General features: G+C 32.2%; 1 protein-coding gene and 1 long non-coding RNA gene across 10 annotated transcripts; both read right to left on the bottom strand.

Annotated features, from left to right (window-relative positions):
- Nucleotides 1-122: 122 nt before the first annotated feature.
- On the bottom strand, nt 123-5,496 carry LOC121214005 (target of rapamycin complex subunit LST8-1). 9 transcript variants are annotated; one of them, XR_005909610.1, is made up of 12 exons: nt 5,322-5,496; nt 5,110-5,226; nt 4,395-4,496; nt 4,149-4,261; nt 3,433-3,502; nt 2,868-2,945; nt 2,126-2,242; nt 1,940-2,034; nt 1,740-1,819; nt 1,565-1,624; nt 612-1,176; nt 123-344 (listed from the first exon to the last, which is right to left on the bottom strand). XR_005909610.1 is itself a non-coding variant. In XM_041087581.1 (12 exons), exons 2-11 carry the CDS (start codon nt 5,215-5,217, stop codon nt 624-626), a joined length of 951 nt encoding a protein of 316 aa, XP_040943515.1. In that variant the 5' UTR covers nt 5,218-5,226; nt 5,322-5,496; the 3' UTR covers nt 123-344; nt 612-623. The 9 variants fall into 9 exon arrangements, 8 of the variants coding, with proteins under 8 accessions (XP_040943515.1, XP_040943519.1, XP_040943518.1 ...); XM_041087581.1 differs by having other exon boundaries at nt 612-751; XM_041087585.1 differs by having other exon boundaries at nt 612-751; nt 5,110-5,223; nt 5,322-5,477.
- A 10,771-nt stretch (nt 5,497-16,267) lies between these two features.
- Nucleotides 16,268-17,824, bottom strand: LOC121214004 (uncharacterized). Its single transcript, XR_005909609.1, has 3 exons — nt 17,714-17,824; nt 17,155-17,240; nt 16,268-16,451 (listed from the first exon to the last, which is right to left on the bottom strand). It is a non-coding gene; the product is annotated as an uncharacterized lncRNA (long non-coding RNA).
- Between the last annotated feature and the right edge of the window lie 1,043 nt (nt 17,825-18,867).

The following is an 18,867-nucleotide window of genomic DNA, read 5'->3' as shown; positions in this document are numbered from 1 at the left end:
ATAATATAAATTTCTGTATCGAGAAATACCAGCGTGTTTGATTGGCTTGTAATGGTCAGCCAAATTACTCCCTACTCCCTAATCCATTCCCAATTCCATTCAATTGCTTCGTTCAAATTGTATAGCGATTTAAAAATTTCATTCCCATTAAAAAATTTAAAAAAAGTATTGATTCAACCGATATTTACCTATTTTAGATCAACCAATCTAATGGCTTTCTTCATACCAATAAGCCAACCAGTTCGAGTCTAACTGGCCGATGTGGTTCAATATTCCCCAAAATCAATGAAAATGCCCATTTGGTGATCACAAGGAATAACCCCGATATATTTATTTCAGCTCACCTAAACATTACAGCAACAAAAGCCATTTGATATACCAGCTTCAGCTAAACAATTTTTTTTTTTAATCTTTTAAATTAAAAACTCGGAGATTTCAGCTCATGAAAATGCAGAAGCTCAAAGAGATGGAAACAGATAAAATACAGCATCATCAAACAACTATTTTTGAAGTAAAAAAGCAGGCACTGTAACCATCCATGAAGTTAAGATCACTGTACAAACAGGATAAGAACAGAAACTTCGCATCTCTTTAAGTGAACCGTTAAATACCTGATTCAAGGTTTAAGATGGAGAAGGCTCAGCTCCATCATGTAGTGCACAGCAGACAGTGGCTTTATGATGTCCTTGATATGTCTTTATCTCTTCACCACTTGTCATGGACCAAAGCTTAGCTGTTGTATCAGAAGAAGCTGCATGGTATATCACACAATTCTTTATATTGGGGGAATTAAATTAGGAAATATTGCATTTTCTAGAAAGAAAGAATAAGGAAATTTCAGTTATTGAGTAGGCCTAGCAGAGCAATGAAGTAGAAGAAGAAAGAAAATCTTTAACATTTTAGAGCAATGTAACAGCCATTTGATAATGGATTTAGGGTGGCCAATCGCCATGTCTGTCATTCCCTGATCCGCAATTATGAATGCATGAAAAGATCACCAATGGCATTAAAGTTCCACAATTCAACCAAAATGGCTCCAATTGAACAGAAATAGAGAGCAAAACGGGGCCGGGGGGGGGGGGAGCCTAAGATGGTATATGAATATCTTTTCTTTGATCTTGGAAGGGAACCATGGATTAGGCTTGGAAACCCAAGGATGGAGCAGCTTAACCATTTCTGCAAAGTGAGAGAGGAAGAAAGGTACATGTCTTGGAGTTTCATGAGTTTTAATCCAATACAAAAATCTTCATGCAATTGTTTAGTATCAATAAATCACATTAGAACTAAATAAGTTAATTTTGAAGATGTGAGTTGTTTTAAAGAAATCACAATTTTGACAACCATGACAGTTAATGTAGCATCCACAGTGCCATAATAATATATAGGGAGACAGATGCCATCATGACTTGGGTCAGTAAGTTATGATAGTCATACTAGAATCTACGTGATTCTGTCACAGGTGTTCAGGAACAGCCGAATATATGTGGATGAAATAAACTAAAGGCACTGAAATGGTTAGAAAAACTGATGTATGATCCAGACATGAAATATTAAAGCCAAATACCTGTTATGAGATATGCACCATCCACAGAGAAAACACAGTCCCATACCCAGCGCTGATGTCCTGAAACGTAATAACATATAAAACAAAGAAAAACCTCTGAAAATCAATTTACAGCAGGGTTAATTTATGTGGACGAAATTATAGCATGGCTTAAAGTTGAGATTTCAGTGCATACCTATCAATGTTTTCTCCAATGTGAAGCCATCGACATTCCATATCTTGACAGTGTGGTCAGAAGATGCAGTAGCCAAATATCTGAATGATATGTTAACAGTAATTACACTAGCATCACAATGCAGAAACAAAATTAATTGGCTCCTGAAAGAAGCCAAAAATGAACAGAAAAACCAGAAGATTAATCTTAACCAGTACAACCTATGGGGTTCACAAAACTCGGGAGAAAGGAGACATTTGAGTATGTATCCATTATGTGCTTGTAGCTTGTGAAGTGGCTCAAAGTTGGTCATAGTCTGCAAGAAGAAAAAAATTATTGCTTCTTAAGGAAAAACATAATAAGTTGATAAAAGACCATTGATAACACAACCTAGATAAAATTGCAACCTGGTTTCCTCTTAATAGGCGCCAAACATAACAGGTACCATGATTATTTGCAGCAACTACCAAGCTTCCATCCCACATGACTGTAAGAGACCTCACAGCTGTATCAACCTCGGGCACCTAGATTTACAAAATTGATAATAATTGACAGTTTAATATACATGTTCTCAGGTTCATCAACGAGTCTTTTTTTTCTTTTTTTGGGGGGCGGGGGTGGGGAAGAAGGAGATTGAGGAGTAGAGAAGTAGATGAGAGGATGAGGAAAGAAGCAGACAATGCAATTATTCAAGGCCTACGCATGAATATTCAAGGCATTTCTGAAGGATATAAGAGGCAGGAATAAATGAACAGACCCAACAAAGAAAACAACCAATTTCCTTAGTCCAAGTTACTAAACTGCAGTCTAAAATCCACTAAATTATTTTCCTTCATGTGATGACCATAATATCTAGCTACAAGTGCTTCCAGGCTCATCCATAGAGCTTTAAAACAGTTATCTTTAATAAATGCATGGATATATTCTATAACTTTATGATAATTTTGTCAATGAAAAATGAAATAAAATAATCCTCTACAAAAGTCAATTTTTTAAATATGGTACAGAACTACCAATGTAGATGCCCACAAAGGCACAAAGTTCATGTTGATGCAAGAGACATCTCACATATAAGTTCTTCATTGAAAACGGTAAATCAAATAAGAAGAAATAAACAGTACAATGAAGATAGAAGAAAGAAAAGAATACCAATTCACAGCTGCAAGAATTAGCTGTCAAATCCCATACACGAATGTTACCATTCTGGTCACCAGATATCAACTCGGTCTACAAAACCATGGAATTGCAATTAAGAAAACATGTCAAACAATCAATGCTGTACAAGTAAGAAAATAAACAAAAGCAACAAGAGAACTAGTGGGAAGATATGCTTTGCTGGATAAATACTGTTCAAGAAATATCAAAGATGAACAAGTCCAATAAAATTTATTCTTCTTTGGTTGGTTAACATACATAGTTTTTTCAATCACCATATTAGCACGAAGACTATGAGAAACAGGTAGGTTTGTTAATTAGCATACAGGTATTTAATGAAGCAAAGCAAACATCTCAATACAGCAACAGTATTAGAACCAAGAAATAGAAAGAAGGAAATGGACATCTAAGAAAAGCCAACATAACCTCTGCTTAATGCATAACTTGCATTATACAGACACATCTTCTTTTGAAAACAGTAACTTTGCAGAATATAATAGCATGCTCAGAAAAATATTCAAGTAAATACCACTGTAAAATTTACATTATATATTATCACCTGATTTGGATGTAAGACAACGGTGTTAACTGCACCACGACTTTCATATTCCCTTTGGCAACCAGGAGCTCTGCATTAGACTTAACAATGTGAAATAAGTCTATATAATATGCACATAAAGGGAAATATAATTAAATAAATCAGTGTTAGGGTATGCACATAGGGGGCATGCCTTTGTGCTAGACAACAAAAAAGCATCAAACCCTTTTGGACAAGGCACATGACTGATGCAGTTAGGCACTTTTTTTTCCTAAAGCTGTAGGCACAAAAAAGAGCCTGCCTAAGTGAAGTCCTTTCTAATTTCTAATTTTTAATTAATTTTACCATTACTAACAAAAAGAGGATATTCAACAACAAGCATGGCACCATAAGGAAATCATTCATATTTGCCAACAAAAAAAAAACAGAATTTTGCATGTTGTTGCATAAACTGAACAACACTTTTAGAGTTTATTATCATAATTATATGTCTTAAGCTTACATGTGTATGTATGTGTGTATGCGTACAGATATAAATATATGTATGTATATGTATATCTATAGACATACAAAAATACATACGTAAATATTGCGTCTTATTTCACTCAGCCTAGTGCATTTTTTGGGCCTTACTCCTCAGGCTATATAAAGTTTCTAGCGCCTAGATCATGCCTTGCACCCTTGACAGCATTGCAATAAATTAAGGCCCCTGGTCTGCATGTACAAATTTAATCTACCTTAAATCCCAAATCTTTACAGTGCCATCCTCAGAACCAGAATACATCCACTTTCCATCACATTGAAATCCTACAGCCATAACATTATTTGTATGCGAATCATAGCTCATTACCTGCCATGTAATCAGTATGTATAAAAGTAAAAAGTAGTGCTTAATCAAAGTCAATGATATAAAATGAAACAGTAGGACTAATGTATGAGAACAAAGTCCGTGAAGATCATGCAGAAAGGGTAGAAGAACATACAGGTTGAGGGCTGCTGGAATTAATATCGAACAAACGAATGTGAGGATTACCAGCTGCAGCCAAGTAGCGTTTGTCTGGGGTTATTTCAAGCCGATTAACTTGCTGCAGGCATCACATAGTGAAATTAAATCCCATAGAAAAATTTACAGGAAACTTACAGCCTCAAAAACACCAACTAAACTAAGTTGGAGGTAAGGTGTCATTCACTCCTCACTTTCTCATAAGCATTTTAACAGATGAGCCCGAATTTTGCATCAACCACATAAATCATCTCAACCAGATAGAATTATCCACATGAATGTTCTTTCCCCGATATCACCAACCTAATGTCATCCCTATCTAAAGATAGATAGTAGATTGGCTGCAGATCATTCATCTTTTTCCTGCATTATTTAACTTAAATGCAGGGACCTCTTAGTTCCAACTTTATCTTAAATCAAGGCCTTCAATTTGCACAGAATAGTAATTAAACAAAGTATAACGCATGAAATAGGTCCAAAAATATGTATCCATAATAAACCTTTTTGCATCCCAATATTTGTAAGTCGTAACAATTAGAATCACATAAAACTTACAATTGATGGGCAAATATTCATAATTTTATTTCAAATGCAGAATTTCCAACAAGAAAAAAAAATATTAATTCCTGAAATCCTTAAAGTATGAAACAGAAGAATAGATTTAGGGAGAAAATGGGCGAAGTAAAGGAACTGACAGAATCGGGGTATTGAATAGTACGGTAACAGCGGCCGCTTTTTGCCTCCCAAAATCGAATAGTGTGATCATAGCTGGCGGTTGCTAGTATGACCGACGGTTGTGTCATCTTAATCTGCTGCTAATCACCATTCATTAACCATTAATCATCAAATTAATACATCTTTTTACAACAAAAAAGAAAAATGAAGAAATGAGTAGCTAAGAGCTTACGTCTGGATCATGTGAAAAGAAAATGCTAATAACAATTTGGGAAATAGAGGGGAAATGAGAATTATTCAGGGTTTTTGAGAGAGGGAAAGGGAGTGACGGAGAGGAGAAGCATAACTCTTTTTTTAATGGTCAAATGCCTTTGACTTCTTTGTTTAGGTTTGGTCTAATTTAGTTTCCGAGCCCAACAAAACCCCAATCTTTTCGGCTCAACTATCTTTTCTTTCTTTCTTTTTTACAAATTATTATTTTTTTTAAATTGATTTTGTTTAACTTTAAAAATGATTGGAGGATTACCGGTTGAGTCTTAACTCGATTCGTACAGGCATTGTTGCTAATGTATAAGGACGTGAGTTTTAGTGCGTTGAAACGCATTATTCTCGTATTGATGGGTTGAAAAGGAATTATGGGTAGTTCTAGATATTGTGTCAAAAAGAGTAGATAATATCAGAACCTATAATGTAATTATTCAAAAAATTTATTCGAGGACATTTTTTAAGTCTATGGAGCGCAATGGATCAAATGAGAGATAATATTAGTTAAAAAAATTTAAGTCCTCTATGTTTATTAAAGTAGGAACTTTTTTCACTAACTCAAATACATTAATGAAGAACAATAAATAGTAGACTTGATCGACTCAGAAAGAAGGATGGTATCAATGTGTCATTGATGTGGAGTTTTTTAATATATATGACCCAAATACTACAAGATGTTGGGAGGTCTTTGAAAGGTTAAATATGGAGCTAACACAAGTGCCTACAAGAGTTGCCACAAATTCTCAACATGCAAACAAGTATGTGTAGAGACAAAAGGAGCAAAAATGTTATGTCATTTCTAATACCGTGATAAAGACTTTTACAAACATTTTTTGTGTTTTAATAGTGGTTATTTGAGACATATGATTGGTGATGAAACAAACTTAAAAGGTATTGAGTGTTGCTTTGAGGGCAAAGTCACGTTGGAGATGAAAAGAAAGAAAAAATCATTGATAAAGGTACACTAAATATTAAAAACTTTTTGAATATTAAACAGTGTTGTTGATATAGGGGTTAAAGGTAAATTCAATAAACAGAAGTCAATTATGTGTTTAATGACTTCATGTACAATTCAACAAAGACAGTTGTAATGTTATTAATAATGAAAAAGTTGATAACATAAATGGAGCAAGAACCTTTGATAACTATTGCAGGATTGTAAATGATTACGTACATGACAAAGCTTTAATTCAAGATTTAAAGGTTTGGCACCAAAAGCTTGGTTATTTGAACTATCCAAATCTTCAAAGGTTAGTTTGATATGATGCAGTGTGTAGATTTCTTAAATTTGGTAGTGCAGTTGTAAGAACTTGTGGAGATCATGTTCTTGAGATATATTCCTAAAGAGTCTAATAAGGTAGCGGGTGCAATAGCAAAATTGGCTCCCTCACATGATGAAAACTTCCATATGTTTGAGATCCACCCTGTGGCGATTCAAGAAGTTTTAAAAGAGGACAATACTAGAGGCACTTTGTTTATGAATAGTTTCATGTAACCTTTTATTTATTTTAGTTATATTACTCCAAAAAGGACCTCAAAGTTGCTACATAGAGATATATTTGGTCTTATGTAAACATAAAGTATGAGATATACGAAATATGTGTTTTGTTTTGATGAATTTTTTTTTAGATTTACTTAGGTTGGCTTTTTGAATGATAAATCTAAAGTATACTGCACTTTTAAAGGACATTGCACCAAATTGATGATAGAAAAAGAAAAAAATCATAGGAAAAATCATATCCATCAGAAGTGATTATGAGTGTAAGTTTGAAAAATGAAGAATTTGTTTATTTTTGTGACAAGCATAGGATGGCACATGAGTTTTCAACTTGAAAACCACTTCAATAGAATGAGGCGGTAAAAAGGTTATATGAATTTCAAAGAAGCTACCAAGTAAGTTACGAGTAGAGGCAATAAACATAGCATGCTACATTGGAAATAGTGTGTATCTCAGACTAAATACTACACTCATTCCCTATGAAATTTGGAAAGATAAAAAACCTTCTATTAACTATTTTCATATTTTTGGTAATACATGGTATATATTACATGATAAGGAACATAAAAGGAAGTTGGATCCTATAAGTGATGAATGGAGTTTCCTTAGGTATGCAAGTAACAACTGTGCTTATAGAGTGCTAACAAGAGAATCAATACAATGATAAAGTCCATTGATAGGATTGTACATGATGAAACAAAATGAATCAATAAGACAAATAAAGTTGACCATGAAACTGAAGCAGAAAGTGGTCAAATAAAGGTTGAGAAAACATTTGTTGATGATGTGCCCACAAGTCTCGCCACAAGCCAAGCAACTACCTCAAAATTACAACCATCAATTATAATACAAAAAACCATCTTTTGGAAGATGTCATTAGTAAGGTGAATTAAGGAATAAAAATTAAAGGCAAGTCACATTCAAACTATAGAAACATGATAATATTTGCTTATTACATTTCAAATATTGAACCTAAGAAAGTGGGAAAAGCTCTATAAGATGAACTTTGGTTACATACAATGCAAGAAGATCTGTTACGGTTTGAGAGAAATCAGGTAAGGAAGATGGTGTCTAAACTTGAAAACTACAACATCATAAGCATTAAGTGGATTTTTAGGAATAAAACTAATGAGTTTGGTAACATTGTTAGAAATAAAACTAGATTAGTTGCATAGGGGTGCACTCAAGTTGAAGGAATAGATTTTGGTGAAACATTTGCTCTAGTTGTAAGAATTGAATCCATCATATTATTATTGGTTGTGGCATGTCATTTGGATATCAAACTGTACTGGATGAATGTCAAAAGTATCAAATTATACCGGATGAATGCTCAACTTAAGAAATTTGTTGATTCTAATCATCCTAATCATGTCTATAGATTAACAAAAACTCTATATGAATTAAAGCAAACTCCAGAGCTTGACATGAGAGGCTCACTGAGTATTTATGTAAGAAAAGTTTTGTTAGGAGGAGTGTTGATACAACTCTATTTATTAAAAGAGCGAAATGAGAGGTTACAATAACAAAATTTATGTCGATGACATATTTTTTGCTCTACTTCATCAAAGGAATATGAAGATTTCTTAATCTCATGAAGGTTGAATTCGAAATGAGTATCATATTTCATTGGATTTCAAATTAAGCAACTCAAATGAGGACCTTCATTAGCCAATAAAAGCATGCTCGAGGCCTAGTGAAGAAATTTGGGTTGGATACTTCAAAGGTTCTAAGAACTCCATTAGGTTTGAATGATAAACTCACAAAACATGAATTGGGTATGGCAACAAATGTTGCCACTTATCGAACTATGATTGATAGTCCTATATACCTTACAACTAGTTCATCGTATCATTTTTATGCATTGGTATATGTGCAAGATATCAAGCATTTTTAAAGGAATCACACTTGAAAGCAATCAAACATATAATTAGATATGTAAATGGTCCTTTAAATTTGGGTAATTTGTTTATTAAATATACTAATCTAATGATGATTGGGCAGGAAACTTAGGTGATAAAAAAATTGCCTCTAAAATATACTTTTACCTTAGGAACAATTTAGTCTCATGGTATAGTAAGAAGAAAATTCCTATCTCTTCTCCACTTCTGAAGCATAATACATAGCAACTAAAGCATTATGTGCTCAATTAATTTGAATGAAGCAAATGATTGTGGACTATGATGTGGTCGTCATCATTTTATTGTTAGTTAGTAATTTTTTTTAACATTAATCTCATTATAGGTTCTTATCATATATGCTCTTTTTGATACAATGCTTATAACTACCCATAGTCCCTCCCCAACCCTTAAATAGGAGAATAATGGGCTTCAGCGCACTCGAACCTACATCCTTCTGCACTGATAATAATGTCGATACCAATCGAACTAAGACTCAATCTCATCAGTTATTAATTACAAATTTGTGCGTAAAAAGAATTACATTTTCTTGCTTTGTTTAATCTTTTATGTTTAATACATATTTTAGTTGTTGTACCCACTTTGAAATACCTTGTTAGAGTTGTGTGACCCGAATCCCGTCACTTATTACAAAAATAAAATAGAGAGGCAAAATAAGGGGATTTGTAGGGTGAAGGACTTCTTCTATTAGACATTGATTATAACAGGGTTTTTTAATCCATAAATAAATGTAGTCGAACTCCTCTTGTATCGTGTGTTTTTCAACATAGTGAATTTCTCTTCCCCTATGATGTGTGTTTTCCGTACTAACTAAAATTTACGACAATAGTATAGCTACGGTGAGTAGAGATATCATATTCACGAGGACTAAAATTATTAGTAATAACCATTTTCTTATTATTAGCCAGCAATTTGAAGTGATGAGTTTTAATCTAAAATTACTAAACTAATTTAACTAAGAACACAACAGAGAATGAATCAGGAAAATAATCGAAAGATAACTAATGAAAAAGACAATACTCAGGAAAGAATTCACCTAGACTCCTTCTATTATTATTAATTTGATTTAAACGATTTATTCACTTGGTGTCTTGATCTGTAGAAATCCCTAATTTAATATCTCTTTCGAGAGTAGAAACAACTGACTTTAGGTTGATTAATTGAAATCTATTTCTAATTAAAACCTCTATTGTTGCATTAACTCGATCTATGGATTCCCCTATTAGATTTGACTCTAATCCAATAGATTTATGTCGTCCTATTTTTAGGATTGCATGCAACTTCACTCAATTAAGCTAGATCTACTCTTAAATAGGGACTTTTTCTCCATTGAATTAAGCACATTAAACATGAATAAATATCCCGGAAATATTAAAACAAGAAATAAATATACATAATTGAGAACAAGAATCAAATATTTATCATGTAAAACACAAATTAAATAATATAATTCGTCATAGGTTTCATCCTCCCTAGGTATCTAAGGAATTAGTTCATAATTTTGAATAAAAACATCTCAAAGTCAGAAAAACCACAAGAAACAAAGAAACTCATAAAAACTTCAGAAGAAATTAAAAGGAGGTCTTCGATCTTGATGGAAATCTACTTCCGAAATGGCTCCAATGATGTTCCTTGAGTGTTTTCTTCGATCTTCTCTGATGGCTCCCTTCTCTCTTCTTCTAATTAGTATTTATAGACTTTAGAATTCCTAGAAAACCTAAAAATTGTATTTTTTCGTGCATTTAGGAAGCAAGGTGCAAAATTGATACAGGCTGGCACATGGGCATGTGCCTAGCCCGTGTGGCTTTTGCAATCTGCTCTTTTTCTCCGATTTTGGCTTAGTTTTCGCTCCTTTCGCTTCCAAATGCTCTCCAACGTATAAAAACATAAATTTAAAGGAGTAGGAGAGTCAAATTCACTAATTTGCATAATTAATCATCCAAAAACGCATTAAGAATGAGATTAAAATAGGTTACTTTTATAGCTTATCACCCTGCCTATAGTTTTTCCGGCAAGAATTTTCCACGTAAAATTTGTGTGTGCTTATTTTTCTTTCTTATTGCTTTGCAATCATTCCCATTGTTATTATCCAACCTGATTGTAACATACCTCTTTTAACCTTACGACAACCTTGATTTATGTGATTAACTTGAGGGAAATAGTTTTAGTTTATCTCTATGTTTCGATCTTGGTCAAAGTAAAAGAAAACAAGTGCAAAAGATCTAGAAAGGAGAAGTGATTCAGAAGAACAAATCGTTAAGGAATTTTCACAATCATTTGAAGAAAAAGAATCGAGTCAGACTCCAAATAATGAGTCGAATAACTCCAACTCAGAAAATTCTGAAGAATCAAAATAAGAAAATGTTGCAGAAAATGAGTCCAACTTAGAAAGTGACTTGTCTAAAAACTTGAACACCTTCTACTTTTGCAACTAATCCACTGCATATTTCTAATGAACAACAAACTCCTGAGCTTACTATTCTAATCGATGTACCCATATCTCCAGTACCTATCATAGACCCTAATGATTTGAGTACCTGTGTAGTGGTTCCTTTTAATCCTAAATTAGCAATAAATTATGATACTCCTGTTGATCAAGGAAACCTCATTGCCCTTACTGAGAAGTAATTGCAGAACATGCAGCTAAGTCTACAAACGACGTGGAACCAGTTGTGCTCACTAAACTTGCCACAAGTAAAAGTGTGTTTTCTACTATCCCTCTTATTCTGAGCCTGAGGAAGATCCAATGCCCCTTTCCAAGCTATAAGCCAGGGTTAAATGATGCCAAAAAGAAAGGCCAAGACTCCTCTAGCTCCACTACTTAAAGCAAAGAAACCCCAACTTTTTTTAATTAAACCTGTAGGAGCAGAATGAATATTTTACAACAAACATTTACTAGAAGAAAAGGATGATAGCCTAGAAGATTTCACCAGAGTTGGGGTGGTACAAGCACTAAGAAAGATGGGTTTCTTGACAACTGCCAAGTTTTCCCAACAATACGTGAAGAGCATTGTGTTGGACTTCTATGCGCACTTGAAGAAGGACATCACCAACAAAGAATAGTCACTTTAATTTCAATCCATCTATTATTTGTGACTTTTTTGGAGTCTTTGAATAGGAAGTGTACAGCCCAATATTTACCCGGGACAAAAAAAACAGACCCAACATCAGATAACCCAAGTGAAACCCAAACTTGAGCCCAAAATATCAACCCAATTACAAGCCCAAACACCCTGGCCCAACCACCTAAACCTAACCCAATAACACAATTAAAACACTAGCCCAATTTCCCACTGCCCAAATGGCCCAAAACAAAAAAGGATCTGGAAACCCTAGCCCTAGGTGCGTCGCACCTAGGGCCTTCTGACCCCTCTTCCACTGTCCCATCGCCGCGCCACCAACTCTGCCACCTGCTCCATCAAACGTCAAATACCTGCAAGAAGGATGAACACGAAAGCAGCAAACAGAAACAAGCTAAACTGAAAATAAATCATGTGTATATCTCGGTTATAAAAAGGGAGATCTAAGGCTTGTAAAGTTTTTTTTTACCAACATAAAAATAAATAAAAACACAGAGATAATTTTAAGGTGATTTGCTTCATTTTTTTTTCAATCTTTCTATTTTATTTTTTATTATTATATACGGAAGTAAAAAGAAAATAAGGGGAACTCACCTAGCGGATCTCGCAGCCACGGTGCCCGAAGCCACCTTTTCGTCGCCGGATTCGGTTTAGAAAATGTGGTGGAGGGTATTTTCTTTTGGTTTTTTTCAAGCTAGGAGTGCCTAGCCTTTGTGTGCGTTTTGAAGCGAGGCTGAAATGCCTCTTTTGAGCAACGTCGGCCACCGGCCACGGTGGCGATATGGCGGCGCTATGGCCTGGAGCCTTGGCCGGATTTGGAGAAGAGAAAGTGGGGAGAAGGGTTTTTGAAATTTTTTTTAAGATGGGGGTTGAAATGAATTTTTTTTTTAAAATTGTGCTTAAACAGCCCATAAAATGGCGTTGTTTTGTAACTAGGGTTTAGGTGCCAAAACGATGCTGTTTTGGCCCTGACCCGCGCGTCGACCCGATCCAACCCAGGGGATCCGCGTGTTTTTTATTAACGGGCTAATTGCTCTTTCAGCCCTTCAGCTTTTTAATGTATTTTTAATTAGGTTTTTTTAATTTTTTAAATTTCACCCCATGTTTTTTAGCGATTTCATTTTGGTCCTCGCTGGAACGACATCATTTTGGAAGAGAAGGGAAAATTTCCGTTTTAGTCCCTCCATGTTATGCGTGCGTTCAGAAAGGTTCCCCTTTTACTTTATTTGCAGATTTGTCCCCCCAAAGTTCTATTTTATGTTCAAATTAGTCCTTTTTATTACTTTTTGCTATTAAATTAATTAATTTTAATAGTGTTATCAGTATTTTTACTATTATTATTATTTTTAATGTTACTATTACTATTATCGAGTTTATTATTATTACTTACCTTATTATTATTATAATTTTTTTTACTCGTTCATACCTTTTTAATTTCAAATTTAGTTATATATATACATACATTTTCATAATATATATATACATACGTACACATATATATATTATAATTTATTTATATATATACATACATACTTGTATATATATATTTTTATGTTTTATAATTTATAATTTATATACATATCTATATATATCTATATACATATTTTTTAGTTTTCATAAATATACATACATACTTGCTTATTTTTTTTTATATTTTACAATTTATGTATACATATATCTTTTACATTTTTATTCATGTTCTTTATTTACGTTTTCGTTATTATTTTAAGAGAATGTTACTTTTATTTGCCTATATACTTGTTATTTTGTATAATTGATTTGTCCTTTTATCTTTTTTGTTGTTGTTGTTGTTGTTATTGCCCGTATTATTTATGCTTACATCATCGTATTTATTTTTGTTTTGTTACGCATATTGATACCATGTTTTATTTCTACTATTTCGTGTTAGATTAATTTTATTCAATGCATAAATAATGATTTTTGAATAAGCAAAATCTCGTGTTTAGATTCGAGAAGGTCGTACCCTAACTTACGGGGTTTCGATTTTCACAATAAATCTAAATACACGAATCTTTTCAAACTCAAGTTTTAAATGATCTCAGGAATTAAGAAGCGATCGTGTCCTAACTTACTGAGCATGATCCCTTTTTTCTCTCAAGTTTTAAACGATCTCAGGAATTAAGAAAAGATTGTGTCCTAACTTACTAGGCATGATCCATTTTTTAAATCCGAGATAGCTAAATATCTTTTAAATAAGTAAATTTTTTGCATTCATTCGCGCATCGAGAATTCAAGATATTGTGTCCTAACTTACTGGATATAATTCTCTTTCTCGATTAACGTAAAATATGCTATTTTGTTGAAAATTTTCAACATTTCAATAAAGGATCATATTTTTAAAACTCTTCAAAATTTTCAATTTTCGACACTAAAAACACTAATTAATCAACTAGGTACCAATTTTTGGGCGTTACGAGGGTGCTAATCCTTCCTCGTGCGTAACCGACTCCCGAACCCGTCTTTCTAAATTTCATAGACCAAAAAGCGTTGTTTTAATAAATCGAACTGATTATTTAAAACAACCATTTTTTGATGTGACCCGATCACACCTCATCAAAAAGGATTGGTGGCGACTCTCATTTTCGTTTTCATTTCCAAAATCCAAGTTGATCTCGTTTTATCAAAAAAAAGTGTCAACAGGAAGATTTCCAACGTTTTAACTAGAGGAGTTAGAACAACCTGGAGCAAAAAGCCTAGAATACCTTATTTAAGCTTAAGCAAGTTATATGTTGCTCTTCACAAGCTTGCAATTGTAAGATGCCTACATCACATGATACTTTAATTCGAAAAGCACTTGGTTTCATCATTTATAAAGTTAGGGGTGAGCGTTCGATCGAATCGAGTGAATTTTATTTTAATTAATCGAGTCAAATAAAATAAAATTCGAGTTGAATCGAGTAAAATTGTTCGAGTTAAATTAAAAAAGTTAAACATGTCAAATTTAAAGGATCATTATTTAACTTATTTAGGTCCAAAATTATTATTTTAGAAAAATTTTAAAATTTTAATTGTCTTTATATATTCTTTAGAATTCTTTATAATTTTTTTTAAATATAAAATTTTTAAAAATTAGTTTGATTTTTTTTATAATTTTTGTTGAGAGAAATACCAATTTGATCATTTTCAAAATTGACAATGACCAAATGGGTATTTACATCAATCTATTATTTGAATTATTCGAATTGTAAAATTCAACTCAACTCGAACTCGAAATTCGAATTACTTAACTCGAATAACTCGATTTGATTAACTCGAAATTCAATTTTTTTTCAAATCGAATCGAGTTTTACTTACTCCTATTGAAAGTTGGTAACTCTACGGGACATGCTTGTTAGAGTTATATGACCCGAACCCTATCACTTGTTAAAGAAATAAAATAGAGAGGCAAAATAGAGTTGCTTCCGCGGTATGGGCCATGTCGCACAAGTTAAATCTGTATAAAACTATACTTTTTCTATTAGACATTGATTATAATATGGTTGTTTAACCCTTAAAATATGTAGTCGAAAACCTCTTGTATTTTTGTTTTTCAATATTAGTGAATTTCTCCTCCTCTATCCGTACTTTTTTCCCATTTTTTTTATGTAACACCCCGACCCGCGTCCGTCGCCCGGATTAGAGTTACGAGGCATTACTAAACAAAGCACACATTCGAAAACACATAAAACCCAATTTAAACAAAATGATCATGAACAAAACATTTTTTTTAAACCAAACTGATCACAAACATGGAAATTAAACCATTTTCGCATGGCTATTTATATTTTATGATCCAAAACTAACCAAAAACAAACTCAAGTCTATACATGTCATAAAATCGAAATCAACTTAACAAAATACCAAAAGAAGCCGATAGTGTGATAGGCTATGCTGATGATCCCCGAGCTCGTAACGCGACTCCAAAATCTATAAAACAAATGGACAAAAACAATCAAAGTAAGCTTTTATAGCTTAGCAAGTTTATAGCAAATTAAAAATACATATAAACGAACATATGTATAAACATTATATGCTTATAATCAAGTTACAGACATAATCATTAATTGCATATACTAATTTCTAATATACTTATCATTTGGATTTCATCGAATGCATTTCTATGATCTTTTCAATACATATGTCAAAAGCTTATATTTTTACTTATCAACTTCATGAACCAAACGCACATTTATACTTCTAATCCACATGTGCCGAATGCCTACATGTATATTCAATAATCTTCATAACAACCAATATATATGTGCCTATTCACTAAACACATAGATCCAAACATTTATATGCTCATCAAATACATATAAATAAATGTTCATATACTTATCCATTATATAACCCAAAATCATTTACATATTTATATATATCAAATGCATATAATCACTTAATTTAACATATTCATCGGCACTTAACCTGCTAAGCTTATAGCCTGATTCAGATCACCGGCACTTAGCCTGCTAGGTTTATAACCTGATTCAGATCACCGGCACTTAGCCTGCTAGACTTATAGCCTGTTTCAGATCACCGGCACTTAGCCTGCTAGACGTAAAGTCCGAAAAATTCACCGGCATTAAGCCTGCTAGGCGCTTAGCCTGAAAATTTCAATTTCATAGATACAAAAATGATTCCTCGTACATTTCTTAATAGCAACACATGTTCATAACATTTATGTATAATTCACAACCTCAACTTTATCTCCAGAAAATTTGTAATCCATGTTCGAAGCATACAAGCATTTACAAATTATACTTTTAATCCAACTCAAGTATTTGTATATGTATTCATATCTATTCGAACCACACACATGCATATGTAAAGTCCATACTTTACATTCATTTCAAAAACTTATATATATACACATAACTATATATTCGAACCTCACACATATGCATGAAAATATAGAATTCATACTTTTAATTCCATTCAAAAACTTATACATGCATATACATATATATTCAAACCTTATATATATAAATATATCATCCATACCTTTAATTAAACTCAAGATCTTATACATATTCATATATACATATTCGAACTTCATTTATGCATATATATAGCATTCATACTTAACTAATTTCAAATTATATACTTTCAATTATAGCTCATCAAATATACAATAGATATACATATATATTTACATATATTCGAACTTCATTTATGCATATATATAACATTCATACTTAACTAATTTCAATTCATATATTTTTAATTATAGCTCATCAAATATACAATAGATATACATATACATATATATATGCTGATTTAATAACATTAAATTACTAATAGACTTACCTCGGACGATGGAAAATCGAAGTCGGACGATTATTTGACTAATTTAGCTTTTCCCTGATCTAACTCCGATTTCTTTGGTTCTCGATCTAAATATATTCAAAATGAGATAATTTATTTATTAACACATTCAATTTAGTCCAAAAACACATAATTTGGCAAATTACTATTTTGCCCCTAATATTTACACTTTTTGCAATTTACTCCCTATTGCATAAAACACAATTTACACAAAATTTGCCCATACCACACAAGGGCCGAATATTCATGGTTCTCATACAAGTCCACACATTTCATTTATTTCACATTTTAGTCCCCAAAAATTTAAATTTCACAATTTAGCCCTATTTACTCAATTTCACTAAAAATTTAAAGACAAAACATTTTAATCTTTCACCCATCTTTCATATTTCATCATCAACTATCGAAAAGCTCAAACATTCATCAATGACATATCTCAAAATCACCATCAAATTCTAAAATTAAAGCATGGGTCTTGTAGTACACAAAGCAACGATCTCAAAAACGTAAAAATTATAAAAAAAAACGAAACAAAACTAACCTCAATCAAGCTATGAAAGTGCCGAATTTTAGAAAGCCATTGTTGGGTTCTTCATGCTTAGCATTCGGCTAAGAAAAGATGAAAACATCCATCTTTTCATCATTTATTTTTAATTATAATGTTTAATTTAACAATTGACTAAATTAACCTTATTATAATAAATATATATAACATATATATTAAGGTCAATTATGTCATATGCCACCCACTATCTACTTTATGGTCTTATTGCATCATAAATCCTCCCATTTAAAAAGACATCAACAATTAGGTGCTTTTTAATTAACCCCTAAATTTTCATTTTACGCGATTAAGCCCTTTTATTAAATCGGACGCTTAAACGACGAAAATAAAACACGAAAATTTCACACAATCAAATGCACACAAAATAATATTAAAATATTTTTTTGACTCGGACTTGTGATCCCGAAACCACTATGTCCGATTAGAGTCGAAATCGGGCTGTTATATTTTAAATATGTGTGTTCTTATTTTTCTTTATTATTATTTTGCGATCATTTATACTGTCATTATCGACGTATAACATATCAATGCTATTTTTATTCATATTACTAAAAATGAGAACTCGACTTCCATTTCCCTCCTTGATTTATCAATTAATTATGGTAGTAATATTTTTTATCAATTAAGCTTCCAATGTTAATATATTCTATCAATTTGATTTTGATTTTAATTACTCACTTTCAAAACTAACATATATTAAATTGTTAAAGTATCAATTTATTTAATATCGAAATTGAAAGAGGGAGTAGAGAAGTGTTTTTACCAAATATATAAACACAAGTACAAGTGTTCTACTTTTGTAGAAACTTATTACAATAATGTTTTTAATGTGGATGCATATGCTGAACAGCAATGGAGATCGGAATTAAATTATGTATTTTTATTATTATAAAAATATAATTTTATTATTTTAATACCCTATATTTTTATAATTTCTAAAAAATTAAATTAAATTAAATTATTATTATTTTTGAGGTCAATATATAATTTTATTATTATTAATTTAAAATTTTATAAGTTATAAAAAGTTTGAATTGAAAATTTACCGGGCCACCACTCTCTTAATGGCTCCGCCACTGTTGAAGAGGGTTTTGGATTCTTCCGTTGGCGGATACTCAAACACGCAACGC

This window comes from Gossypium hirsutum, chromosome D01 (assembly GCF_007990345.1).
Source record: "Gossypium hirsutum isolate 1008001.06 chromosome D01, Gossypium_hirsutum_v2.1, whole genome shotgun sequence".
Classification (NCBI taxonomy): Eukaryota; Viridiplantae; Streptophyta; class Magnoliopsida; order Malvales; family Malvaceae; genus Gossypium; species Gossypium hirsutum.
The sequence above is the reverse complement of the archived record's forward strand: the minus strand, read 5'-3'. Positions and strand labels throughout refer to the sequence as shown.

What these genes read in the sequence shown, in the direction of transcription:
- LOC121214005 (XM_041087577.1), bottom strand. Translation starts at nt 5,217, where the DNA reads ATGACACAACCGTCGGTCATACTAGCAACCGCCAGCTATGATCACACT. An exon ending in TTGTCTTACATCCAAATCAG is followed by an intron (nt 2,946 to 3,432) that starts GTGATAATATAT and finishes ATGGTTTTGTAG; the next exon opens with ACCGAGTTGATATCTGGTGA. An exon ending in GCCTATTAAGAGGAAACCAG is followed by an intron (nt 2,035 to 2,125) that starts GTTGCAATTTTA and finishes TTCTTCTTGCAG; the next exon opens with ACTATGACCAACTTTGAGCC.